Raw genomic sequence first — 27,875 nt, forward strand, 5'->3', positions numbered from 1 at the left:
TTTGTCTTTATTGTTTCATGACCGAATGTGAATGTGTTAATCTGTTTACGTAGCATGAGCGAGAAGAACTTGTTTCAGGGTCTAGCTATATGTGTTTGGAAGTTGAGCATATGTGTGCCAAACTGAGTGTAACTTTCAGTTAAATGAGATGTATTTATTCATTTTTTATGTGTATGAAGTATGGGGTTGGTGGGATACTAATGTTGTTTGTATTTTTTTAGAATTGCCACCGATGTATTGCTTTTGTATATTTTGCTTTATTTATTTTCATACTGCATATGTAACAGGGATGTGGACTAAAATTAAGCTGAAATTGTAACAGCAGGAACTGTGTTTTTTTAAAATCCATTTTGTCATTTTTAATTTGATACCCTCTTTCTGCATTAAACCACCTAAATAAATTAAAGACCCGAAAAAGTATTTGTTGTCCTGCATGTGCATTTTTCCCGAGGCTACAAAACACCTATTAACATTTCTTTTATACCTAGTTGGATTTTCATAAAGTTTATACAGTAAGTATGAAATGTTTGATGTACAGAGACTTGAATCACCAGAACACAAGTCATCCAAAATATGTAGTGAGCAGAGGGAACATTTTGAGTTGTCTAACAAATGAACAAGGTTCTGGAGATTGCAATTTAACACTGGCATTGATAGTAGTTTGTGCAATTTAAGAAGTTTTAGTTGTTATACATCAATTTAAATATATTAAACAGTCCTGTTGAGTCATAGAACACCACAGCAGAAACAGGTCCTTCATCTCATCTAGTCTATGTCAAACTATTATTCTGCCTATAGTCCCATTGATCTATACCCAGACCATAGATTTCCATAGCCCGCCCATCCATGTACCTATCCAAATTTCTCTTAAATGTTGAAATCGAACTCACACACACCACTTCTGCTGGCACCTCATTCCCCACACTCATCACCCTCTGAGTGAAGATGTTGCCACTAATATTCCCCTTAAACATTTCACTTTATACCCTTAACCCATGACCTCTAGTTCTAGTCTCACTCAACCTCAGTGGAAAAAGCTTGTATACACTTACCCTAACTTTAACTTCATAATTTTATATACCTCTATCAAATCTCCCCTCATGAAGTCCAGAACGCTTCAACCTTTCCCTAAAACTCAGGTCCTCAAGTCCTGGCAACAACCTTGTAAATTTTCTATCCACTCTTTCAGTCTTATGACATCTTTCCTGTAGGTACCGCAGATAATACTGCATATAGATATTTGCAGCACAACAGGTCATTGACCTTATGATCATGCTGGTCAAAAATGGACAGTGTTTAATCCTGAAAAATAAATTTTAAAAAACTCCTGACTGTGAGATAAGGAAAAAATTAATCAAATTTGCAGATTTATTAGGTAAAGTCCGTAAAGGAGCCGAACGGTCCAAAGCTGGAGATAAACAGGTATTAAGATCTCCGCCCCAAATCAATGAAAACTCGTTCAAATTCGGAAACTGATCAAACAATGATTTATAAAATTCCGGACAATCCATATTAGGAGCATAAACATTAACCAAAACTACTTTTTTATTAAATAATAAACCACTAACCAATAAAAATCTACCATTCGGATCAGAGATAATATCCTGTTGTATAAAAGTAACTGAGGAGTCTATAAAAATAGAGACGCCTCGAATCTTAGCATTGGAGTTCGAATGAAATTGTTGTCCCTTCCAAAATTTGAAAAAACGTAGTCTGTCCCCCCTCCGTACATGGGTCTCTTGTAAAAATAAAATTTGTGCTTTAAGTCTCCGGAACACTTTAAAAACTTTTTTCCTTTTAATAGGATGATTAAGACCATTAGTATTCCAGGAGACAAAATAAATAATAGACTCCATAAATCCTAAAGTCAACCCATAACAAGGAGGATTGACAATAGGCGCGACCCACAGACCCGGAGAGGAAACAGAACATACAAAAGATACCGGGGAAAAGGACGTAACCAATACTTCAATAATGTATATAGCCCAAAGAGAAACAAACTAAAACGTGAAGCCCCTCCCACCACCCCCCACCCCAGGACCCCAAGGCGAAATCTAAAGCAGACCCGCCAGAAAGAAGCAAGCGCTAAAACTACCCCCATGACTTCCGGTATACGCTCCCTAAAAAAAAGGTATAAATATGAAAAGGATCAGCTAATTGTAAAACAGTAAAAAAAATAAGTAAAAAAAAGTTAGCTCAATTAAAATACACACAGAACAGAACAAAAGCCGGAAAGTATATATTAAAAAAAAACCACAATAAACCTCAAACTCATGAATAGACACAGCAACAAAAAAAATAGGATTATTAACATAAAATGATTATAAAAAGCAAAACAGAATAAAATTTAAAAAAAACTACAAAATTTAAGGCCGCACAGGAAATACGTAAGATGACAAAAGGGAAGTAACCACCCAGAATCCCCTGGGAAAAGAAAGAAATGACGCAGTTAAAAAGAAAGTTTAGCAGCCATATTAAGAAATCAAAAGTAAACTTTTCTGCCCAAATAGGGCACAGAAAAGTTAAAACCAACCAATTCACAGCCTCCGATCAACGGAGAAAATTAAAAAAAGGCAATTAAGATGTTGAAGATGAAAGTTGATCCAGATAACTCTGGGCATCCGATGGAGAATCAAAAAAACGAAGAGCTCCATCTAACATGCGAATCCTTAGACGTGCAGGGTACAGCAGCGCTGGTCTTAAATCCATCTTATAGAATTCCGACATCACGGATCTGTAACGGACCCGTTGGTCCCAGATTGGTTTACTGAAATCTTCCACGAATCGGAACTTAAGATCCGAAAAATCAATGAAACCTTTAGATCGAGCGAATCGAAACAGTCTCTCCTTGTCTTGAAAGTAATGAAAACGTAAAATAACATGCCTAGGTCTATCTGACCTAGACGAGTATGATGGGATTCTGTGAACACGATCCAGTAGCGGTGGTTGGTCAGGAAATACAGTAGGGAATGCATCTTTTAAAAGTTGGGAGAAATATTTCATAGGGTTGTTAGCTTCCACGGCTTCCCTGACGCCAATCATTCGTAAATTCTGCCGTCGCATTCTAGATTCCAAGTCAGAGTTTTTAAAAGTCAAAAAGTCAAGTTTCTTCTTCATTACATTAATTGTTTCTTCGACTTTCCCCATCTTAAGCTCACTTTGTTGCGCGGATTTTTGAAGACCAGATATAGCCGACTGATGTTCCGCAATACATGTTTGCATCTTATCAATTAAGTCGGCAATTTTCTGGAACTTAGTTGAGATTTCCATATGAATCAGGTCTTTAACAGAGCCCATAATTTCTGTACGAATCATCTCCCTAACAGAGGTTGAAATTTCCCTCTGAATTAACTCCGATATAGCTTCCAAAGTCACCGGTGATTCAGTCGGAGGGAGATCCGTAGCTTTCGGTTTAACCGGAGGTTTACCATCCTTGCCGTCTTTCCCGTTCTTAGACATAGCCGATCTCAGTATCATCCAATTGTCAGAGAATTCAGTTTAATTCAAAGTATTGTAAAAATTGATGCCTTAATAGTTAATTAAAGTATAGCTGACCATAGAGAGAAAAAACTCAGAGGTAATGGAGCGAGTCAAAAATTTAATTAAATCTGCAAATTTGATTAATTTTTTCCTTTCTGATTCTGGGTCGACGGACATTTGGCGTTTTCTGCATCCTCAGGAAAAAGATTTTTCCTTCTTTTCACATGTTCATCATTCCTATTCAAGAATTGATTATTTTTTCATTGATTCTCGTCTCATTCCTTCAGTGATTAAATGTGATTATGATTCTATAACCATTTCGGATCATGCTCCACTTAAGCTTTCTATTAAAATTATGGCCAATATACCAAACAATAGACAATGGCGTTTTAATTCGCTGTTGCTTCAGGACTCGGACTTTGTTAATTTTATGAATGAACAGATTGAGCTTTTTTTTACAATTAACCATACAGAAGATATTTCGGTTAACACTCTTTGGGACACTTTTAAAGCCTATATTCGGGGTCAGATTATTTCGTATTCCGTTGCTTTGAGGAAGAAACAGAAGCAGGAGGAGATGGTAATTGTGGACAAGATTAAAGAAATTGATAAGAAATATGTTATGGCTCCTTCTGAGGAGCTATACAAACAAAGAACTGAACTTCAAATGGAACACAGTTTACTACTCTCGTCCTCGATTGTAAACCAATTAAAGAAAACAAGAAGTGATTTTTATGTTCACAGTGATAAAATTGGCAAGCTGCTGGCTAATCAATTGAAATCTAATTATGTTAAATCTCAAATCAATCAGATTTATAACCAAAATGATCGATTGATATTGGATCATGTGGGGATTAATCAAACCTTTTGTGATTTTTATTCTTCTTTATACCAATCAGAGTCTCCTCGAGATTCTAAATATATGAATGATTTTTTAGATAAGTTAGACTTCCCTCTGATTTCACAGGATATGTCTTCTTTATTAGATACTTCCATTACAATGGATGAGATTAAGAATGTTATTTTTTCTATGAATCTGGGGAAAGCTCCTGGCCCTGATGGGTTTACCGTTGAATTTTATAAATGTTTTGCTTCTTTATTGATTCCTTGGCTCTATAAGGTTTTTGAGGCTTCTTTGAAACTTGGTAAACTTCCGGAATCTTTTAATAGAGCATCAATTTCTTTAATACTAAAGAAGGATAAAGACCCTGCTCAATGTGCATCTTATAGACCAATATCTTTATTAAATGTTGATTCTAAAGTTTTTTCTAAGTTATTAGCAAATAGACTAGAAAAAGTACTTCCTTCTATTATTTCGGAAGACCAAACGGGTTTTATTAAAGGTCGTTACTCTTTTTATAATATTCGTACATTGTTAAATATCGTTTATACTCCCTCACAAAATGTTCCTGAGTGTGTTATTTCTTTAGATGCCGAGAAAACTTTTGATAGAGTAGAATGGCCTTATTTATTTAAGGTGCTTGAAATGTTTAATTTTAGCTTGAAATTTATATCCTGGATTAAACTGTTATATTACTCCCCTGTAGCCTCGGTTCGTACTAACTCCTTAAACTCACCTTTTTTTCCTCTCTTTCGTGGTACTCGACAAGGCTGTCCTCTTAGTCCCCTATTATTTGATATTGCATTAGAACCTCTTGCAATTGCTATTCGAGAATCTTTAAATATTACTGGGATAACTCGGGGATTAAAGTCCCATAAATTATCACTCTATGCTGATGATTTACTTTTATATATTTCTAATCCTGAGAGATCCATTCCTGCTGTTTTAGAGTTATTAGCACAATTTGGTCTTTTCTCAGGTTATAAATTAAATCTTAGTAAGAGTGAACTTTTTCCGATTAATAAACATCTTCCCTTATATTATAAATTTCCATTTAAATTGATTAATAATTACTTTTCATATCTTGGGATTAAAATTACTTGTAAACATAAAGATTTATTTAAGACTAACTTTTTACCATTAATAGACCATATTACTCAACTTTCATCTAAATGGTTTCCCTTATATTTAACTTTGATTGGTCGTATTAATGCAGTTAAGATGTTTTTTTTGCCAAAATTTTTATATGTGTTTCAGGCATTACCAATTTTCATTCCTAAATCTTTTTTTGATAAAGTTGACTCTAAAATTTCTTCATTTATTTGGCAGAACAAGAATCCGAGACTGGGTAAAATACATTTACAGAAAGCTAAGAGAGATGGAGGTTTAGCATTACCTAACTTTAGATTTTATTATTGGGCTATTAATATTCGACATATGAAATTTTGGTTACTTGACCGGGATATACTATTTATTCCTAAATGGGTAGCATTGGAATTACAATCTGTTCAGGGTTATACACTTGGTTCTATTTTAGGTTCCTCTCTTCCTTTTGATTCGAAACGTCTTAAGCAGGTCTCTAACCCGATAGTTAAATATGCTTTGCGCATTTGGTTTCAATTCAGAAAATTTTTTGATCTTAATCAATTCGGGTTAGCGATTCCTATTTTAGGTAACATATTTTTTCCTCCCTCTTTTACGGATCGCGCTTTTCAAACTTGGAAGACTAAGGGTATTTTACGGTTTTTGGATTTATTTTTAGATGGTTCCCTTATGTCTTTTGAACAATTATCTAATAAATATAACTTATCAAGAATACATTTTTTTAGATATTTACAAGTTAGAAATTTCCTAAGTACTATACTTACTTCCTTTCCAATGCTTCCTCCTATATATATTTTAGATTCGATAATTAACCTTAATCCATGTCAGAAAGGTGCATCGGCTATGATTTATAATATTATTATGAAACTTAGGAAAGCTCCATTTGATAAGATTAGGGTAGATTGGGAACAGGAATTGGGGCTTACCATTTCTGTGGATGATTGGGGGCAGATTTTACAATTAGTTAATACTTCCTCTATTTGTGCTAAACATTCCCTAATTCAATTTAAAGTGGTTCATAGAGCACATATGTCCAAAGATAAGTTAGCGCGTTTTTACTCGCATATTAATCCTTTCTGTGATAGATGTTCGGGGCAGATAGCCTCTTTAACTCATATGTTTTGGTCTTGCCCTACTTTGGAAACTTTTTGGAGAGATATTTTCAATATTATTTCTAAGGTATTAAATATAGATATCTCTCCTCACCCTATTACTGCTATCTTTGGACTACCTAAAATTTCTAGTAATCTTTCCCCTTCAGCCCGTAGAATGATTGCATTTCTTACTTTAATGGCGAAAAGATGTATTTTACAACATTGGAAAGAGCTTAATGCTCCAACTACCTTTTTTTGGTTTTCTCAGACGATTTTATGTTTGAATCTGGAGAAAATTAGAAGTAACCTTTATGATTCTTCATTTAAATTTGAACAGATTTGGGGACCTTTTATTCGATATTTTCATTTAATGTAATATTTACCCTTCTTGTTTTTTCTTCACTGTTTTAATGGAGGTCGGGATTGAGGACGTGATTTTAAGTTTAACTCTGTTTGGTTTCAAGTTAGCCCATTGCTTTGCTTTGCTTTTAGTTAGTTGCACGGTGGGTTTTTTTTGGGGTTTTTTTTTTTTTCTTTTTTTTTCCATTGATATATATAAAATTTAGTATACTATTATGTTATCTTGGTTTCTTATGCTTAAATTACATTGTTTGTAGTATTTTCTTTTTGGTATTGTTATCTTTTGGAATTTTATTATACTTTAACATTGTATTAATGTTTATATGGCTTACCTTTTTTGTATACTTACTCAATAAAAAGATTTAAAAAGAAAGAAAGAAAGACTGTGAGATAAGGACAAAACCCTGGAAATGCCAATATATCAGGCATCATCTATGGAAAGAGAAACAGGGTTATTATGCCCAGAACTACACATAATACAGTATTCTAAATTTGGTTTCACCAATGTCTTATGCAACGTCAACATAACATCCTAAATCCTGTACTCGGTACTTTGATTTATGAAAGCCAATGTGTCAAAAGCTCTCATTATGATCCCAATATACAGTGCCTATAAAAAAGTATTCACCCCCCCTTGAAAAAACAGATCTCTACAAAGTGATCTAAATTAATTACAAATTTAAACCACAATATAGTTGATTGCATAAGTATTCACCCCTTTTAATATGGCACACCAAATCATCACTGGTTTCAGAAGTCACATAATTAGTTAAATGAAGATTGCCTTGTGTAGTCAAGGCATTTCAATTGATTGTAGTAAAAGTACACCCGAATCTGGAAAGGTCCAACTGCTGGTCAATCAGTAACCCCTCAAAAACTGTATCATGAAAACAAAAGAACATTCAAACCAACTGCGCGAAAAGGTTATTGAAAAGCACAAGTCAGGAGATGGATGCAAGAAAATTTCCAAGTTACTGGATATCTCTTGGAGTAGTTAAGTCAATCACCAAGAAATGGAAAGAATACGTCACAGCTATAAATCTGCCTAGAGCAGGCGATCATCAAAACGTGAGTGACCGTGCAAGAAGGGAACTGGTGAGGGAGGCTACCAAGAGACCTATGACAAATCTGAAGGAGTTACAAGCTTCAGTGGCTAAGATGGAAGAGACTACGCATACAATAACCGTTGCCCAGGTGCTTCACCAGTCACGGCTTTATGGGAGAGTGGCAAAGAGAAAGCCACTGTTGAAAAAATCTCACATGAAATCTCGGCTAGTTTGTTAGAAGGCATGTGGGAAATTCTGAAGTCAGCTGGAAGAAAGTTCTATGATCTGATGAAAACAAAATTGAGCTTTTTGGCCAGCAACTAAACGCTATGTTTCGTATAAGCCAAACACCGTGCATCAAAAACACACCATCCCAACCGTAAAGCATGGCTGTGGCTACATCATGCTATGGGGATGCTTCAATGCAGCAGGCCCTGGAAGGCTTGTGAAGGTAGAGGGTAAAATGAATACAGCAAACAACAGGGAAATCCTGGAGGAAAACCTGATGCAGTCTGCAACTTGGGAGATTTGTTTCCCAGCAAGATAATGACCCAAGCATAAAGCCAATGCTACATAGGAATAGCTCAAAAACAAGAAAGTTAATGTCCTGGAGTGGCCAAGTCAGAGTCCTTTCCTCAATCCAATTGAGAATTTGCGGCTGGACTTGAACAGGACTGTTCACTCACAATCCCCACGCAATCTGACAGAGCTTGAGCAGTTTTGTAAAGAAGGGGATAAATTGCAGTGTTCAGATGTGCAAAGCTGATGGAGACCAATACTAATGCAATCAACTATTTTGTGGTTTATATTTGTAATTAATTTAGATCACTTTGTAGAGATCTGTTTCAACTTTGACAAGAGAGTCTTTTTGTGTTGATCAGTGTCAAAAAAAAAGTCAAATTAAATCCACTGTGATTCCATGTTGTAAAATAATAAAACATGAAAAATTCCAAGGGGGCACTATACCTGTGATGCTAATTTCAAGGAATTATGGATCTTTATTGCCAGATCACCCCGTTCTATCACACTCCTCAGTGCTCTACTGTTCATCATTTATGTCCTAGCCTGGTTTGTCCTCCCAAAGTGCAACATCTGCATTAAATTCCACTTGTTATTTTTTAGCCCATTTTTATAGCTGGTCCAGATCCTACTGCAAGCTTTAATAGCCTTCCTCACTGTCCACTACACCCTCAATCTTAATCTGCGAATTTGTTGATCCTGTTTACCACATTATTTCTGGGTCATTGATACAGATGACAAACAACAGACCCAGTGGAACACACTAGTCACAGGGCTCTAGTCTGAGAGGCAACCACCTACTACCTTTCTCTGGCTTCTCTCGTGAAGCTGATGTCCATCCAATTTACTACCTCATCCTGAATGTTAAGTGATTGAACCTTCTTGATCAATCTCCCACGTGGTCCTCTGTCAAAGGCCTTGCTAAAGTCCATGTTCTGCCTTGCCTTCATCAACTTTGCTGGTAACTTCCTCAGAAAAAACCCACTCTAAAATTGGATATGACCTACCACACACAAAGTTCAAGTTTAATTGTCGTTCAACCATACAGCTAAATGAAAGTGTTTCTCTGTAGCGAAGTTGCAAAACACGATAGAATACGGTAACAAACAGGACACAGCACATATAGTTATGACAGCACATTCAGCCACAAAAATGTTAACACAAGTTCTTGAGTGGCATTACCTGAGGATTGATGGTGCATGAGATGTTGTCCCGAAGCCATGTTTGTGCAAGAACAAGCACACAAAAGTTCCTCATCCTGAGCTGGGTCAGCCTCAGCTGTAGGCAATCTAACTTGTTTTCAAGGGAGTGAAGACTGGAGAGCAGCCTCGATGGGGGAGCGGGCCTGCAGGGGGCAGCCCCAAACCAGAATGGATTCCAGCATGCCTTCTGCACCTCTGTTATCTCCCATGCCACCTGCAGTGCCTCCCCAGGTGTTTGAAACAGGTGACACCATGGTATGAGGGCCTGGTCCGTGCAATCACCAAGGCCATGTTGACTAACACTAGTCAATCTCTGTCTATTTGAATACTTATATATCTTGTCCCTTGGAATATCTTCCAATAACTGATGTCAGGCTTACTGAACTATCATTTCCCTGCTTATTCTTGAAACCTATCTTAAACAATGGAACAACATTAGCCATCCTCCAATCCTCCGGCACCTCACCCATGGCTGAGGAATTTTTAAATACCTCTGCCAGGGCCCTTGCAATTTCTGCATTAGTTTCCCACAAGGTCCAAGGGAACACCTTATCCATCCAAAATTGTTTCAAGACAGTAAACTGTATATGGTCCTCTGTAATCTGTATATGGTCCATGACTGTTTTGCCTCACTTCTATAGACTGTCTGTCTCCAAAGTAAATACAGATGTAAAAAATCTATTTAAGATCTCCCACAACTCTTTTGGCTCCATGCATAGATGACCACCCTGATCTTCAAGAGGACTAATTTTATCCCTTGCTAACCTTTTGCTCTTAATATGTCTGTGGAAGCCCTTGGGATTCTCCTTTATCTTGTCTGCTGGAGCAATGTCTTGCCTTCTTTTAACCCTCCTGATTGCTTGAATCTTAGCTGCAGTATTGATAACATACTATAGCAGCACAGATGCCATGCTTACTTTATGTCTGCCTTGAGAGAAGAATAAAAATCTTAACCCTGGTTACACATTTGTGCCACATCTGTCTTTTTGCATTGTATAGTTAAGTGAATGAGACCAGTCTAATCATTAACTAAGCAAGTTGTTTATTTTTACATCAAATACATGAATGAACAGAGTACAACTTCCACAGCTATTTCAAATACAAAAATCAACTGCTTTAGGCCACTGTTATAATAAGCAAAAGCAACTTTGACATCAACTATTCTATTATCATGTGTCACCTGTAATTGTCACTAGTTTCTCTTCCCCCCAACCACCCCAATTCTGGATACTTAAGATTGACTGACCATTGCCGGTGGCAGAAGACAATAGAGAAAAAATAAACAAGAATTGCCGATCAGACTCAAGAGCAAAGGGGAAAAGCTCGGGGTGAAGGAGGTGCACAGGTAAGGAAGGCTTTCAGGCTCTAGATCAAAGTTTTAGAATTAATGTACTGGAGATGACTGAGAAAGATGACTGTTTGCAGACATTGACATGAGTAAGTTGTTTACAGGCAGTAGAACTGCAAGTCAGTTTCGAAGATGAAACTCGATGAAGTGTTTAAGCAAATGATCTTAAAGCTATTAAATATGTTAGAGGATTCCAATATACTGGCCAGATGGTCACAAAAGAAACCTGCCTGACAGGCAATAGAAATTAAGTCCTCTAAAAACTAGGTAGTTTCCAACTGTAAATAGCAAACAATCTCAAACATTAAACAAATTCCAAGCTTAAAAAGCTATATTTGGTTTTAACAGCTTATAAAAGACAGTGAGCTTGCTGTTATTTCCCCTTTGCACCTCTTATCACAAAATATTCAAGGTTTCAGAAGTTCTAGGTGTCTTTTAGTTCATTAGGAAGAGGGATCTTCAATGCTTTGGGTTCTACACCCCAGACTTCATGGGCATATTCAGTGACAGTACGATCACTAGAGAACTTCCCAGAGGAAGCAATGTTTTTTATAACCACTTTGGTCCATTCTATTGGGTTCTGTAAAGAGATTTTATATACAGACATATTAAAATTGCAATATTTGGTTATGCACTTCAAAAGGGGATATATAGGTAAATATACATTACCAAATCTCCACCCCAATGAGCTGCTCTGCTCATAAATGGCTATGCCTATTACACATGCAGGCTTAATTTGAAAATAAAGTAAGATGGGACAGTTGTTTCAACGTTCCTTTCTCAGTTTTCGCCTCATATTTCTGAAGCATTTAAGTAGAATTCTGTGGAATTCATTGCTGCGGATAGCTGTGGAGGCCAAGTCAGCAGGGGTATTTAGGGTGGAGGTTGGTAGGTTCTTGATTAGTAAGGGCATCAAAGGTTATGAGGAGAAGGCAGGAGAATGGAGTTGAAAGGGAAACTAAATCAGTCATGATTAATATGGAGCAGACTCCATAGGCTGAATGGCCTAATTTGTTCCAATGTCTTATGGACTAAGTATGGGAACATCAAAAAGCCAAGTGTTGGGGATTTACTTCTTCTTCATCTAGGTAACTGAACTACAGAACTATAAGTATACACTGAGGGAGAGTATAATTAACACCAATAATTACAAACTTCTTGACTTCTTTAGACCAAATGCTTCCTAAAAAGTAAAATCTTTGATCTAATTAAATATAAACTTTAAAATTTTTTTGATAGGCTTTGATCACAAACACTCAATTTAAGCAGTTGATTTGATAATAGTCGGCCACATTTTTAGTCTTAGCGTTGTTAAGAATATTCTTACCGTACTTATTTGCTTAAATGAGATGGAAAAGGGGCAGATATATTGGCATTGGAGACATTCAAAATAAATTCACTGTGCTAATGAGAATATTGTCCTAATATGGAAAGTTAAAAAAAAATAGATCAATGTTCTTTGGAATTTTGAAGAATTAGCGGTGATCTTATTAAAGCATATAAGATCCTGAAAAGGCTGGACAGAGAAGATGTTATGATATTTCCACAAGTGGGAGAATCTTGAATGAGGGGATACAGTTATAGAAATAAAATCTGTTATTTAAAACTAAGGCATGAAGGAACTTCATCCCACAAAGGGTGATGAATCTTTGAGGGTTTTGTAGGCTAGGCCATTGCGAATATTTAAATAAGTATATAAATTCTTGAAAGCTTAGGAAATTGAAGCTATTGAGAATTGGCACAGAGAAGGAGATAAGGTCTTGGGCAGATTAGCCATGATCATATCAAATGGTGGGGCAGGATTGAGGGGCCAAGTAACCTACTCTTGCTCCTTTTTAAAATGTTTTTACATACAAAATCCACTCAACAGTATATTTTGATGTTACCAAACTGGCAATTGTAGCATTATTGATTCGTAATGAGTGAACATTACTCACTTGCTACATTGGGAGCTGGTGACTCCATTCTCAACTGAGAAACAAATACGAATTTCAAACCCCACATTCTGTCTTCCCTATTAGGTTTAACTACTTAATATATTCCTTTATGACTTGCAATCTGGAAATTTTTCTCTTATCTGGTACTTTGATAAAGATTGAAAATGTAGACTGGAACAGAAGGCTAAGAAGTTAAGCCTTAGAAAAAAATAAAGATTCAAGAGTAAAATAATCTAACCTGATATAACCGGTTAACTTTCTCCTGAGTTTCCATGTATGACTGAAAATCAGCAAACACTTTGAACCTGGATGTAAAAGTAATTAAAGAGTGTTTATTTCTCAATATAAGGATAATTGTTAATGAATTAGATTGTGAACTAGCTACAATTGTACAGCAATAACTACACTGTACTTGTAACAAATTGAGGTTGATTCTCCATCTACTATTGCTGACCATATACTGTACTGTCTTCTGAAAAGAGGGGAATGTTTTAGCAACATTCTTGGATTCAGTTTGCATACTGATATTGATATCAATGATATTAATATAATGAAATTGATAGTGTCATTGCGTGGAATCGGAGTGAGAGATGTAGATATGTGCACGCTTGAGGTTATTTAATATTAGGCAGAAATTATGATTGAGTATATAAGACAGATCAGTTCTTGAGACATGAAATTTGATGATTATTCTTTGACATTAATCACCATGTGCACCTCATCTGTGTTGTTTGTGATGTCAATTTTTCAAAGCTTAAAGCCTTCCATCTCCTGCCCAAGTGGCAGTGGGAGGAAGTTAAGTAATCTAAGTTTGGCTTTGATTAGCGTTGGTTAGTTTCAGCTGGAGTTAGCCATGTATGAAACTGGACCCTATGGATAATATCTAAGGCATTGATCAGAATTTGAATCAGGATGATGTCATTAAAGCAGAAATGTTGTGTGCATCCTGCACCAGGTGAAAAAGTAGCCAATGATTTTTAAGGTTTCAGTAATTACCTATCATGGTGAAACAGCATAGTCAGAATATCTCTGAAAAGATCAGGCTGATTCGGAGAAAAATATCCACCTGCAATCTGATCGATCACCTGCTTCAATTCTGGAATCTTTTCATAAAACTCTGTGGCATTATATCTGTAAAATTATCAACATAAATTAGGAACATGTGTTCTTGGCAGACATGTGGCAGTAAGGACCAAATATGCTAGACTACTGCAATAATAATTTGAAAAATAACAGAAATATTAGATTTTTTATGATACCCAATTTTAAGTATCTACATATATATTTATTTTTCAGCATCAGACTTCCTAATACTATGTATTTATCAACATTCTATCACCTACCTCATAACTGGGAAGGGTTAACAGCAAAATTGGGAGGGAGCTGGGGAAATGAGGCTACAAGGTGAGCCTGGTAAAAAGTGCAGTTAACACAACAAACAAGACGACTTGTTATTTCCACCTTTTACTTTCCAAAGGTGTACAATAAAATCTACGGCTGCAGTAAAACTGCAGTATATCTAATCTACTGTCTACACATTCTGTTTCTCTCCTACTTGTGATTTGATTAAGCATTTATTCTTCATTCTTTTAAGAGGAGAAAGATGATGTAGAGGCATATGAGCAAATCAGGAGGCGGAAAGATATTAAAATGAGTTTCTGGACTTAGTATAAGGAACCATTTGATAAGGAATCATGGAAAATGAAGACACACTATAAATCTGAAATGCTCAGCCTGGAAGAAACATTTGGAACAAAAAGACCAAAAAGTTACAACCACATGCATTGCCCTTTTCTCTCTCCTATCTATTGCTTAAGCACCCTACTATTACAGTGGATAAATTTGAACTAAACCTTTAAAATTAAGCTACAAGAGAGAACTATTTATACAGATGATTCCATTTTTTGACTTTGATTGTGTGTGTGTGTATGTATATGCCCTATCCCCCCTTTTCCATTTCATTTCCCGTATCCACATACCGTTAAGGAATAATGGAAAATGTATGTAGACTGTGAGGCCTGATGCCATCTCACCAGATTGTTACCATAATCTTCACTTTAGATTGGATATTATGCACAAAACGATAAAACATTGGCTCTGTTTTGGCTTTATTTTGGCATTACCTGACCTGTTGACGTGTCCCATAGCTCTGCAATTGGCAACCTATTTTAGCTCATCATTAAAATTTTTTTTTACCTCAAATCTCAGTATCTTTTTGTGGCACAAATTAACAGTAAAGAGAGGGCATATAATAGAGCAAAAATTAATGGGAAGTTAGAGGACTGGAAAGCTTTTAAAACTCAACAGAAGGCAACTTAAAAAAAGTAAATAAGAAGGTAAGGATGGAATACAAAAGTAAGTGAGCCAATAATATTAAGAGAATACTAAAAGTTTCTTCAGATACATAGTGTAAAGAGAGGTGAGAGTGGATGTCAGACCATTGGAGAGGTGGTAATGGGGGAACAACGAAATGCCAGATGAATTGAATAAGGATTTTGCATCAGTCTTTACTGTGGAAGGCACTAGCAGTATGGTGGAAATTCCAGCTGTCAAGGGGCATGAAGTGTGTGAAACTGCCATAACTAGAGAGAAGGTTCTTGGGAAACTGAAAGGTCTGAAGGTTAATAAGTCACTTGGACCAGACGGTGTACACCCCAGAGTTCTGAAAGATGTGGCTGAAGAGATTATGGAGGCATTAGTAATGATCTTTCAAGGATCACTAGATTCTGGAATGGTTTTGCAAGACTGGAAAACTGCAACTATGTTGGTACCAATTCTTTTTATATTATATGGCAATGGTTTGGATGATGGAATTGATGGCTTTACAAAGTTTGTAGACAATATAACCAATGGTGGAGGGGCAGGTAGTTTTGTGGAAGTAGACAGGCTACAGAAGGACATAGACAGATTGGGAGAATGGGCAATGAAATGGCAGATGGAATACAGTATCGGGAAGTGTACGGTCATGTACTTTGGTAGAAGAAATGAAAGGGTTGACTATTTTCTAAATGAAGAGAAAATACAAAAAACTGAGGTGCAAAGGGACTTGGGAAGCCTTGTGCAGGGTTTCCTAAAGGTTGATTTTCAGGTTGAGTCTATGGTGAGGAAGGCAAGTGCAATGTTGGCATTCATTTCAAGAGGAATAGAATATAAAAATAAGGATGTAATGTTGAGACCTCATAAAGCACTGGTGAGGCCTCATGTGGAGTATTGTGAACAGGTTTGGACTGCTTATCTTAGAAAGGATGTGCTAAAACTGTAGAGGGTTCAAAAGGGGTTCACAAAAGTGATTCCAGGAGTGAATGGCTCGTCATATGAAGAGGATTTGATGGCTCTGGGACTGTATTCACTAGAGTTTAGAAGAATGAGGGATGACCTCATTGAAACCTATGGAATGGCCATGATAGAGTAGATGTAGAGAGGATGTTTCCTATCATGGGAGAATCTAAGATCAGAGGACATAGGCTTAGAATAGAGGGGTTTCCTTTAAGAACAGAGGGATTTTTTTAGCCAGAGAGTGGTGAATCTGTGGAATTCTTTGCCAAAGCAGCCGTGGAGACCAAGTCTTCAAGTACATTTAAGGCAGAGGCTGATAGATTCTTGATTGGTCAGGGTATGAAGGGATATGGGGAGAAAGCAGGAGATTGGGGCTGAGAGAAAAATTGGATCAGCCATGATGAAATGGCACAGCAGACTCAATGGGCCAAATGGCCTATTTCTACTCCTATATCTCATGGACTTATTAAACTGAGAATCTGGACCTATAACTGCCCTAGTAATCCACTGACAGGACAATTTCTGCAACTTAGTTTTGCAGCAATTCTTGGCCTCACTACTTCTTTGTCTTTATGATCTAAACCGCCCCTTCACCAACTCTTCTGCTTCTACCTTCTCTGTAGTTTGATAGTAACTTGCTTGTGTTTATTCCCCCATTCGAACAAAGGGCCTACAACTTGAAGTACTAATTCTATTTTCCTTTCCAGATGCTGCCTGATGTTTTGAGTATTTCCAGCAGTTTGTGTTTTTTTCTCATTTTGTGTCAAGATTAATACTTGTAAAACACAAAGCTGATGGGTATGTGTAGTCATTAAATGATGCCTAGTACGATTATTACTAGCTGATGATGAACAGACAATAACAATGTCAATTTTAGTTAATGGGCGATCAGTCACGTAATTTCTAACGTGGGCTTTATAAACTAGGTTTGAAATGTTAAAAGATTAGTGTGGTTATTTAATTACAGCAAAGGATACTACCATATACATTCACTACTTCACTTGTTTGCAGAGTTATTCATTGTAATAGAATCCAAACAATTTCTCATTCACTACAAATGAAACACGTTAACTCTTACAATTGTTACTGAAAACATACCCCTTCCTGTCCAGCTCCTGTACTTCGTGAATCCTCATGCCAAAAATGAACAAATTGTTTTCACCAGCTTCCTCTGCCATTTCCACATTTGCTCCATCCATAGTGCCAATAGTCAAGGCACCATTCACCATGAACTTCATATTCCCTGTGCCAGAAGCCTCTGTGCCAGCTGTTGAGATTTGCTGTGACAGGTCAGTTGCTGGGATGACTGCAAATAAATCAAATGAAACTGATTTAATGCTAAGGAGGATCAACTTCATTCACCATATACATTTACATGTATTACGAATTTGCTGTGGTGTGTTACTTCAACAAGCAACAAAAACATACTCAATTACAGAGAGTAAAGAATTATATAAAAATAAGGCTTGAGGTTAAAGCATAGATATGGAATAAAATGTGTGTAAATATAGAGGGATTGATACAGAGGGCCAGAGTGAAGTAATGATGATGGCAACTCCTTTGCTTGCATCTTCAGAAACAGCTCTATTTCTATCTTTGATATCTCTTTTTTTCCTTTTCAAGGTTCTTTTGAAGACTCTGACCTGGAGTTACACTCTCACTTCGGTTCTTTGTGGGAATGGGACCCACTCCCTGGGCCTCACAACCGGCTGCTTTTTGATATCCCAAAGCCGCGGCCTGGAAGGCTAGCGTGTCTTTAGGGTGCCGAATTTTTGTGGCTCTGGAGATGGGCTGATTCAAGGCCAGTGCCCCTGACTGAGGCATCGTGGGAGAACATCGGGTTAGCTGCCATGGGCTGTATGTCCAGAGACCTTAGCCTTTTTGGGGCCAACTCTCTGGGTGCAGAGCTTGGAAAATATAATGCAACAGGTTTTTAACATCATAAATCAGCGAGTTGTGTGTTATGTCTCCCCTCTTGCTGTGAAATAGGGACACCTCTTTTTCCCTCATTAGGGAGAGAGGGAGCCTGTGGTATGTTGAATTACCGGGCGAACAAGTAGTCTTTGGGGTACTGCAAGTCTGTCTTTACTGATGCTTTGCTGCATGCTTGAGTGCTTAGTGGGAAGCGCTGATGCTTTTTTGCTAGTGGGGGAAGGGGAGGTCATTGTCTTGCTGCTGCTTATGCGTGGGGGGGAGGGTCTTTGGGGTTCTAACATTTTAATTTCATTCATTCTTTGGGACACTCCTGTTTTTGTGGATGTTTACAAAGAAAAGAATTTCAGGGTGTATATTGTATATATTTATCTAACATTAAATGTACCTAAATACCAGCATGTGTTTACAATGTAAACAGCATTATAAAAAGTGACAAAGTTTACAGTGCAGTGATGACGGTAACAGATAGAAGGGATGGGAGGGAACGAACTAGATTGGTTTATTAGATAACTGCCTGGGGGAAGAAATTTTTTAAGATGGAGTGAAGTTTGTTTTAATAGCTCTTAGTGTTTTCCAGAAGGGAGCTTTCGGTAAAGGTAGTCTGCTGGGTGGGTAGTGTCTAAAATTTTTTCTGCCTGCTCCTTTGTCCTGGACAGATACCAGTCCTGCAGTTATGATAATCTGCAGCAAATGACCTTTTCTGCTGACCTGGCAGTTCACTGTAGTTTTTTTATATCGTGAGAGGATGCTGCACCAAAATAGTCAGTTATGGCTGATGTGAGGATGCTTCCTATGATGGGAGTGTAGAATTGCACCAGCATGCTCTACATAAGATGTACTTCTTGCCGCAGTTGGTAAAATTACATCCTTTGCATAGCTGTCCTGTTAATGAAGGAGATTCTCTCATGAAGGATGGTTCTCCCATAATGACTTGCAAAATAACATGGCTCAGGAATCTGAATGTTGAAATGGTGCAAACTGTAAAGTTGTTGATGAATGGCTGGAGAGGAGACACATTTTTCCTGAAGTCAACATGCAACTCCTTGGTTTCGAAGGTGTTCAGTTTCACATTGTTGTGATTGTACCAGGACAGCTACCTTGTTTACTTTCTGGTGCTACTTTGATTTGTCACCTGTGGTGACTAGTCTGATTACAGTGGTGTTGTCTGCAAACTTTATCAGTTTGACTGATAGCTCACTGGAGATTCCATCATTGGTGTATAGAGAAAATAGGAGAGGGGAGAGAACACATCCCTATGCTGAGTGCTGACTGAGTTAGATGTGGAGATGTGCTTGTCCAGCCTTGCATACTATCAGAGGGAAAGTTTGAAATCCACCTGCAGATGGGACCTGGTACCTTAAGTTGGAGAGTTTCTCTTGCAGAAGCTTAAGGACTGTATTGAGGGCAAAATTGAAATTAACAAACAGAAAGGATTCTGACATGTGTACCAGAGGAGTCAAGGTGCTGTAGTATGAAGTCCAGACCAACGTTAACTGCAGCATCTACAGATCTGCTGACTCTGTACACAAACTAAAATACACAGTGAAAGGAACTCAAACATTATTAGAACTAAAGGAAATGATGACTTAGAAATTTAATAGATCTTACCTCTGTTTCTGGCTCTTTGTGGACATCTAAACCTCACACACTTTGTGAGATGGAATCTCTGTAGGCTCTTTTAGAACAAATACACTCAGTGGTGAATTTATTAGGTACCTCCTGTTGTAACACGTGGCTAATGTCGTTACTGTCGATTTCCTGTCAGTTTGAACCAGTCTGACTATTTTCCTCTGATCTCATTCACAAGGCATTTTTGCCCATAGAACTGCTCACTGGAATTTTTTTGTTTTTTTTTTGCACCAATCTCTTTAAACTCTAGAGACTATTGTGCTTGACAATTCCTGGCAATCAGCAGATTCTGAGACACTGAAACCACCCCATCTGGCACCAATAATTATTAAGCGGTCAAAGTCAGTAAGATTACACTCCTTCCCCATTATGATGTTTGTTCTGAACAAATGAACCTCTTGAGCATGTCTGCATGCTTTTGTGCATTGAGTTGCTGTCACATGATTGGCTGATTAAATATTTGCATTAACGAGCAGATATATCCAATAAAGTGGCCACTGAGAAGAACAGACAAAAAAGAGTTTGCTCGGCTTTCCTGGCAAAGTGAATGTCTGTTCTTTTTGCCTGCTATTTCTTCTGAAATAGCATACAGATATTACATCTCATAATGTGTGTGAGGCTTAGATGTCCATGAATGCTTCCCGTGTCATTTGAATCATGATAATCCAAGCATGCATTGACAATTTCCTTGTGTCAAAGACAGTACAGTCATATCAGAAGAAGCTGATGCTTTGATCAGGGTAGATGATACAAGTTCAAAAGGGCACCTCTTTTGTTGCAACAGGGCATTTGGAAGCAGACCCAAGAGCAGGACACAGATTTGTAAGAAGCATTTACAGAAGTGTGTTTATTAATAGTTGCCAGGAAAGCCGGGGAGCGAGGATAGAATGCTTACGCGGACGAGGATGCAGGACAACAAACAGGAGGAGCTCAGACACGGAGCCTGGACTTGGACACGGATCCTGGACTTGGACTTGGACTTGGAGATGGAGCCTGGACTTAAGTCTTCGACCTGGAGCCTGGACTTGGACTTGGACACAGACACAGAGCCTGGACTTGAACTTGAATTCGGACATGGAGCCTGGACTTGGACTTGGAGCGTGGACTTGGACCCGAAGCCTGGACTTGGACTTGGACTCAGACTTGGACCTGGAGCCTGGACTTGGATTTGGACACGGAGATACAGAATACCTAACTCGGAGTAGCGGCAAACGGCCGGACCTACTCAGCTGGAAACGGAGCGACCAAACCAAACAACAACAGACAATCCATATCTTGACACGGAGTAGCACATGAAGCAGCCAACGGACGGCAATCACTCAGCTGGACACGCAGAGACAGAATTTCCAACTCGGAGTAGCGGCAAACGGTTGGACCTACTCAGCTGGAAACAAGATGACTAACCCAACCAATGACTGACAATACGAAACTTGACATGGAGTAGCTCATGAAGCGGCAAATGTCTGGCAATCACTTAGCTGGACACGAAGAGACAGAATTCCCAACTCGGAGTGGCGGCAAACAGCCTGACCGACTCAGCTGGAAATCAGATGACAAAAACCAAACAATGACAGTCCGTTTGTATCTTGGCTCGGAGTGGCGACAATCGGCCAGCAATCTTAGCCAGTCATGAAAACGACAAAATTCGCATCTTGACTCGGAGTAGCGGCAAAACGGCCAACAACTCAGCTGGACACGAAAACGACTGAATTCACTAAGCAGCCACAGGCACTGAAGCAACTTAGAGTCCATGATTCTCGGCGGCTCCAGGATGAGCATAGCCGCACTGGCTATGGTGATGAACCAGCAATGAGTAGATGTAAGCCGGAGTTTTTATGCTGCTGGTTCGAATGAGGATCAGGTGCCCTACTCAAGGAGCCCAGTGGAACACGGGGAAAAGGAAATTAACTGAAATAAGTAGTCAACGGACTGGACAGTGACATAAATAAGGGATGGGTGAGAACGGGAGGAGGTGCATTAATGGAAGTTAGAGAAATCAACGTTCATGCCATCAGGTCGGAGGCTGCCCAGACGGAATATAAGGTGTTGTTCCTCCACCCTGAGTGTGGCTTCATCTTGACAGTAGAGAAGGCCAAGGATAAACATATCAGAATGGGAATAGCACACGGAATTAAAATGTGTGGCCACTGGGAGATCCTGCTTTGACATATCAGAATGGGAATGGGACGTAGAATTAAAATGTGTGGGACATATCAGAATGGAAATGGTTCTCACCCCATCCCTTATTTAATTATTATTTTTTTCCTTTTTTTCCCCTCTCTCTGTCCCTCTCACAATTACTCCTGCTCTCCAACTTCCTTTGGCACTCCCCACCCCCTTTCTTTCTCCCTAGACCTCCCGTCCCATGATCCTCTCCCTTCTCCAGCCTTGTATCCCTTTTGCCAATCAACTTTCCAGCTCTTAGCTCTATCCCTCCCCCTCCTGTCTTCTCCTATCATTTCGGATCTCCCCCTCCCCCTCCCCCTCCCACTTTCAAATCTCTTACTAACTCTTCCTTCAGTTAGTCCTGATGAAGGGTCTTGGCCTGAAACGTCGACTGTCCCTCTTCCTATAGATGCTGCCTGGCCTACTGCATTCACTAGCATTTTGCGTGTGTTGCTTGAATTTCCAGCATATTTCCTCGCGTAACCATTTCTGTTGTTACTTTTCCCAAGGCATTAACAGTGTCATTGCTTACTCTTTCTAAAGCTACAGCAACATTTTAATCTCTCTTGTACTCCATGCAACACCATAAAATGGGAATAAAATGTATGCAAAATGATCTCCTTCTGAAATGTCTTGTTTACTTCTAGTCTCGCGAGGTAAAGGTAACGTGTGTGTGTGAGTGTGTGAGTGTGTGTGTGTGTGTGTGTGTGTCTCATAGCAGGGAAAACATACAACAAATAACAAGATTCTAACCAATTATGTGTCAGAAAGGTATAAGCACTATTCTGCACATAAAATACATATTATTCTATGAACTTAGACCATTTCTTATTACTAGACAGGAGCTTTGTTTAATTGTAATATTTTAAAATATTTTTAAATTTTTTATTTATTACTAACAAACGAACCAAAAAAACACAAAACACACAACCATAGCAAAATCAAATTAAATACTGAGCAGCAAAAGAGAGAAAAATATAAAGGCAAAAGTAAATATACAGGCAGAGGCGCACCACATCAAAAAACCTCAATCCTCACCTTGTAAGAAAGCCAATACAGGGCCCCATATCCTTTCAAAGATGTCCCCCCTGTCATCATTACATAGTCTCAGTCTCTCCAAATGTAAAGTATTTGCCAGTTCTCTCAGCCACAGACCGTACATATGCACAGAGTCCATTTTCCACACTTGCAGGATTACCTTCTTAGCAATCACCATTCCAAACAATACAGCCGCTTTTTCATACATATTGGCTGAAGATAGGAAGCTTGTTGCTCCAAATATTTTTCTAATGGATATCGTCAATGAAAATTCCAAAGTCATTACCCCATTTTGGACAATGTAAAGTTTAACTGTATGAAATATGCCCTATTGGTATGATATCTTCTGAACTGTAGCAAAAGGGAGCTTTTATAGTGAACACATGAAAAGACTTAAGCTTTTTCATTGAACATTAGATGCTGATACAGAGATATTCCAGGATAAGATACGAGTAGGGTCAGATATTATATGTTTCCCTAAATCATGCTCTGTCATGGTCCAGTCCGTGAAGTCCGTATTCTGGTTCACAGTCCGGTCCATCGATCCTTGCCCCAGGTTTTCCTGTCTACCCTGTTTCTGTTCTTCTTGAGCTAAGTGAGGCAGCTGATGCTTGTTGGGGCTGGTTGCACAAATAGCTTCAGAGACCCAGGTGTGGCTGCTGGATTGTTCTTGTCCTTACTCCTTGTATCCCTTCCTCTGCCTCCTGTTTCCTTGCCTGTAGCCCTGCCTTGTCTTGCCGGTAACTCTCGCCTCGCCTGGAGTTTTCGTCTCACCTTGCTTTGCCAGAAGCCTTGCTTTGTCTTGCCAGTAACTCTCGCCTCACCTGAAGTTCTCGTCTTGCCTTGCATTGCCTGAAGTCTTGCCTTGTCTTGTTGGTATCTCTCGCCTCGTCTCGCCTGCAGTCTTGTCCTGGAGCCACCCTGTACCTAGCTCCCTTTCTGTCCCTTGCCTCAGCCGGGTAAGCCAGGCCGTCTCGCCGTTACCTGCGGTTGGTTCTGTGCCTTCCTGTCCCATGCCTCCGTCGGGTGGTGATCTGCACTCTGCCCAGGAGTACCGTGCCCTGCCCCGGAGGAGCCTGCCTAGCCTCGAGCCTGAAGATTCCAGCCTCCTGCCTAGCCTTGAGCCTGAAGACTGCAGCCTCCTGCCTAGCCTCGAGCCTGAAGACTGCAGCCTCCTGCCTAGCCTCGAGCCTGAAGACTGCAGCCTCCTGCCTAGCCTCGAGACTGAAGACTGCAGCCTCCTGCCTAGCCTCACCTCAAGCCTCCAGCCTCCTGACAAGCCTCGCCTCAAGTCTCCAGCCTCCTGCCAAACCTCACCTCGTCTCCAGCCTCCTGCCAAGCCTCGCCTCGTCTCCAGCCTCCTGCCAAGCCTCGCCTCAAGTCTCCAGCCTCCTGCCAAACCTCGCCTCAAGTCTCCAGCCTCCTGCCAAGCCTCGCCTCAAGTCTCCAGCCTCCAGCCAAGCCTCGCCTCAAGTCTCCAGCCTCCTGCCAAGCCTTGCCTCGTCTCCAGCCTCCTGCCAAGCCTTGCCTCATCTCCAGCCTCCTGCCAAGCCTTGCCTCGTCTCCATCCTCCTGCCAAGCCTCGCTTCAAGCCTTGCCTCAAGTCTCCTGCCAAGCCTCGTCTCAAGCCTCCAAGTCTCCAGCCTCATCCTGCCTGTCAGCCAAGCCTCGTCCTTGCCTAGTTCTGGGGTCTGAGCCAGAGGCAAGACCCAGGCACTGGGTCCTTGTCCAGTCTCTGGCTCGGAGTCCAAGCCCGGGCTCCTAGCTCTTTTGTCCAGTCCTGTTCCAGGTTCCTGGTTTTCTTGTCCATGTTCTTGCCATCGCCCTGTATCCTAGTCCTGTCCCTACTACTTCAGTGTCTGTGTCTTGCACTTGGGTCTGTTCCTAGCCACCTCCATATGACAGCTCATTATATTTACATAAATGATTCAATTTAATATGGTATGTGGGGAGGGGGATATTGTATATTAATATCTCCCCTGAGAATAATGAACCATTGGCATATTGTCACCATTGCCATTGCTGGATTGTTTAATAAACAGGGCACAAGTTTGTTCTGGATCTGTTGGAATGCCTAACAGTATTTCGAATTGTGGTATAATAGCATCGCAAATTCATTTGATACTCACAAGTACACATTATGAGACATTTCAACTGGCACATTGTGAGTAAGGAAAATTGGCAAAAATATAACAACAAACAATATTGGAATCAACTTCATAATGTCCAGTAATTGTTGACTTTGTTCGAAGTCTTCTGGCTGGTTAGTGATTTGCTCACTGTAGCCCACCAGTGTAGGCACTGAGTCAAGAGGTTACTACACTAGCATGTTAACCTCACATTTATTGTACTCGCTGGGTACCACTTTAGCTCAGTTGCAATGGCTGGCATTCATCCACTTCTACTTTCACCACTGAGATGGTAATTAACAGCACTTGATTGAGCTCCCAGTGGTTCCTGATGTGGCTTCTTAATCAGGACCCACTCACCAGGAATCAGGGTGTGTCTCTCCAAGCAGCAGAAACTTGCTGAGAAGCAGACTAGATAGTTTGAGTTACTTTCACATAGTAGATAACTAAATTGTTCCTTGATGTGTATGTCAGCCACTCTGAGATAGAGGGCTCCCAGCAGTGACACAGGACATCCTGTTATCACTTCGAATGGACTTAATTTGACTTTCTTGTTTTAAATTGCTCTGATGCTACATAAGACCATAGGAAGAGCTGTAGGTCATGGTATACCTTATTTCCTTTCTTTTTGGCGTGTGTCTGCGTGCGTGCAGCTGCGTGCGCGTGCGTGATGATGGATTTTTCATGGCTTTTTCCAAGGCGCAGAGCGAGAGAGAGACTGTGGCGTGCCACTCCCCACACAGACACTTTCGCAGCATTTTTTCCCTCTGTTTTATGAGGTCAAGTTGCGGTCTCAACACTCAACCCAGCACAGATGGAAAATGTGCTCGGGGGCAGACCCGACTAGTTTTGAACCTGGGAACCTCCGCTCCCGGGTCCAGCGCCGATGTCGTTGCACCACCAGCCAGCCCAAGTATAGCTTATTTCTGATACTTAATCTTTGTTTGATGGTTCCATTCATTTGTTTGACTTGTTCTGATGACTCCTGGTGATGTGGACAATGAAAACACCATTCAGTGTTCTTTCGTCAACATGATTCCTGACCAAACACTCCCAGTGAAATGCGTTCTTTGTCAGATTCAATATGACATGGCAATCTCAATACAGTCCTTGATCAGAGTTTTTGTTGTACGTATGTGGCAATGGCTTTCCTTGCTGGAATAGCTTCCACCAATCTTGAAAACTTGTCCGCTAATACTGGTAGCCTTGACACTTCTGCAAATAAATAAAGTCCACTTGTAAGTGTAAAAATGGACCAGCTGGGGCAGAAGCACTAAATTGTAGTAACTTTTCTGCTGCTATATATTTGTTTTCTGACATGTTATGCATCTTTCAAACATTTGTTGAGCTTGTGCCCTGAACTTTGGATTCCATCACCATTGGAAAAATCTGTCAAACATTTTTTGCACATCAATATGTCCTAAGAAGTAGATCAGCTATGCCTGATAAAGAAGTAACATACGTTTGTAGTTGGAGCTACTAGACTATGACTAGTATATCTCCAAACCCCATTACTGCTTAACTTTCTCCATTCAAAACCTCTTTTCCTGATTGGGGCATTGAGCTTGCTTTGTTTGAATATCTTCTATGTACGTTTGTGCATAATAGAGTTTAACTCCTTTTCTATAATTCTAGTCGTTGGGCTCTTGGTACTTATTTTATGTTTTTTACTTCTTCCTGTGCTGTCCATTTTGCAATTTCATCTGCGAATGCATTTCCACAGCTTTCCATTGTAGTTATTTTGGAGTGGCTTTGAGATTTTAATACAACAACTTCTGACACCAGTTGTATGACACCCATAATGTTCATGTACTAGTTGGCCATTCTTGATAGGGGTTCCTACTGCCATAAGCAATCCTGTTTGTCTCCATAGGTTTCCAAAGTTATGAACAACAAAAACATACCGAGAGTCAGTGTAGGTATTAGCTGATCTTCCTTCTGCCAGCTTGTAGGCTTCAATCAAAGCCTTTAGTTCTGCCCGTTGCGCTGAGGTGTCAGGAGCCATGCTTCCTGATGCCAGCACTTCAGTTCCGGAGACCACAGCCCATCCAACCATTCAAATTCCCCTCATTCATTGAGGAACCATAAGACATAGGAGCAGAATTAAGCCATTGGCCCATTGAGTCTGCTCCACCATTCAATTATGGCTGATCCTTTTTTTTCCCACCCTTTTCAGCCCCATGCCCTGGCCTTCTCCCCATAACCTGTGATGCCATGTCCAATCAAGAACCTAATAAGCTCTGCCTTAAATACACCCAATGGCCTTGCCTCCACAGCTGCCTGTGGTAACAAATTCACCACCTTCTGTCTAATGAAATTTCTTCTCATCTTGGTTTTAAATGGACGCCCCTCTATCCTGAGACTGTGCCCTTTTGTCCTAGACTCCCCCACCATGGGAAACATCCTTTTCACGTCTACTCTGTCTAAGCGTTTCAATATTTGAAAGCTTTCAATGAGATCACCCTTCATCCTTCTAAATTCCAGCAAGTACAGTCCCAGAGCCATCAAATGTTCCTTGTATGATAACCAGAGTCATCCTTATGAACCTCCTCAGACCCCTCTCCAATGCCAGCACATCTTTTCTTGGATGAGGAGCCCACAACTGTTCATAATACTCAAGGCAAGGCCTCACAAATGCCTTATAAAGCTTTGGCATCGCAGCCCTGCTCCTGTATTCTGGACCTCTTGAAATGAATGCTAACCGTTAGGTTGTTCTGCACAAGGACTCTCAAGTCCCTTTGCATCTCAGATTTTTGGTTTTTCTCCCTGCT

General features: G+C 39.6%; 1 protein-coding gene across 1 annotated transcript in view; it reads right to left on the bottom strand.

Moving 5' to 3' along the window:
- Positions 1-10,778: 10,778 nt before the first annotated feature.
- Positions 10,779-27,875, bottom strand: part of pygl (phosphorylase, glycogen, liver) — a 130,943-nt gene continuing 113,846 nt past the window's right edge. The window contains exons 17-20 of the mRNA XM_063048653.1: positions 17,306-17,513; positions 13,928-14,062; positions 13,170-13,236; positions 10,779-11,574 (exon numbers count right to left, since the gene is read on the bottom strand). Coding sequence (XP_062904723.1) covers positions 11,419-11,574; positions 13,170-13,236; positions 13,928-14,062; positions 17,306-17,513 — 566 coding nt within the window. The 3' untranslated portion in view covers positions 10,779-11,418. The remainder of the gene's footprint in view (positions 11,575-13,169; positions 13,237-13,927; positions 14,063-17,305; positions 17,514-27,875) is intronic.

The sequence above is a fragment of the Mobula hypostoma genome, chromosome 1 (assembly GCF_963921235.1).
Source record: "Mobula hypostoma chromosome 1, sMobHyp1.1, whole genome shotgun sequence".
NCBI classification, from domain to species: Eukaryota; Metazoa; Chordata; class Chondrichthyes; order Myliobatiformes; family Myliobatidae; genus Mobula; species Mobula hypostoma.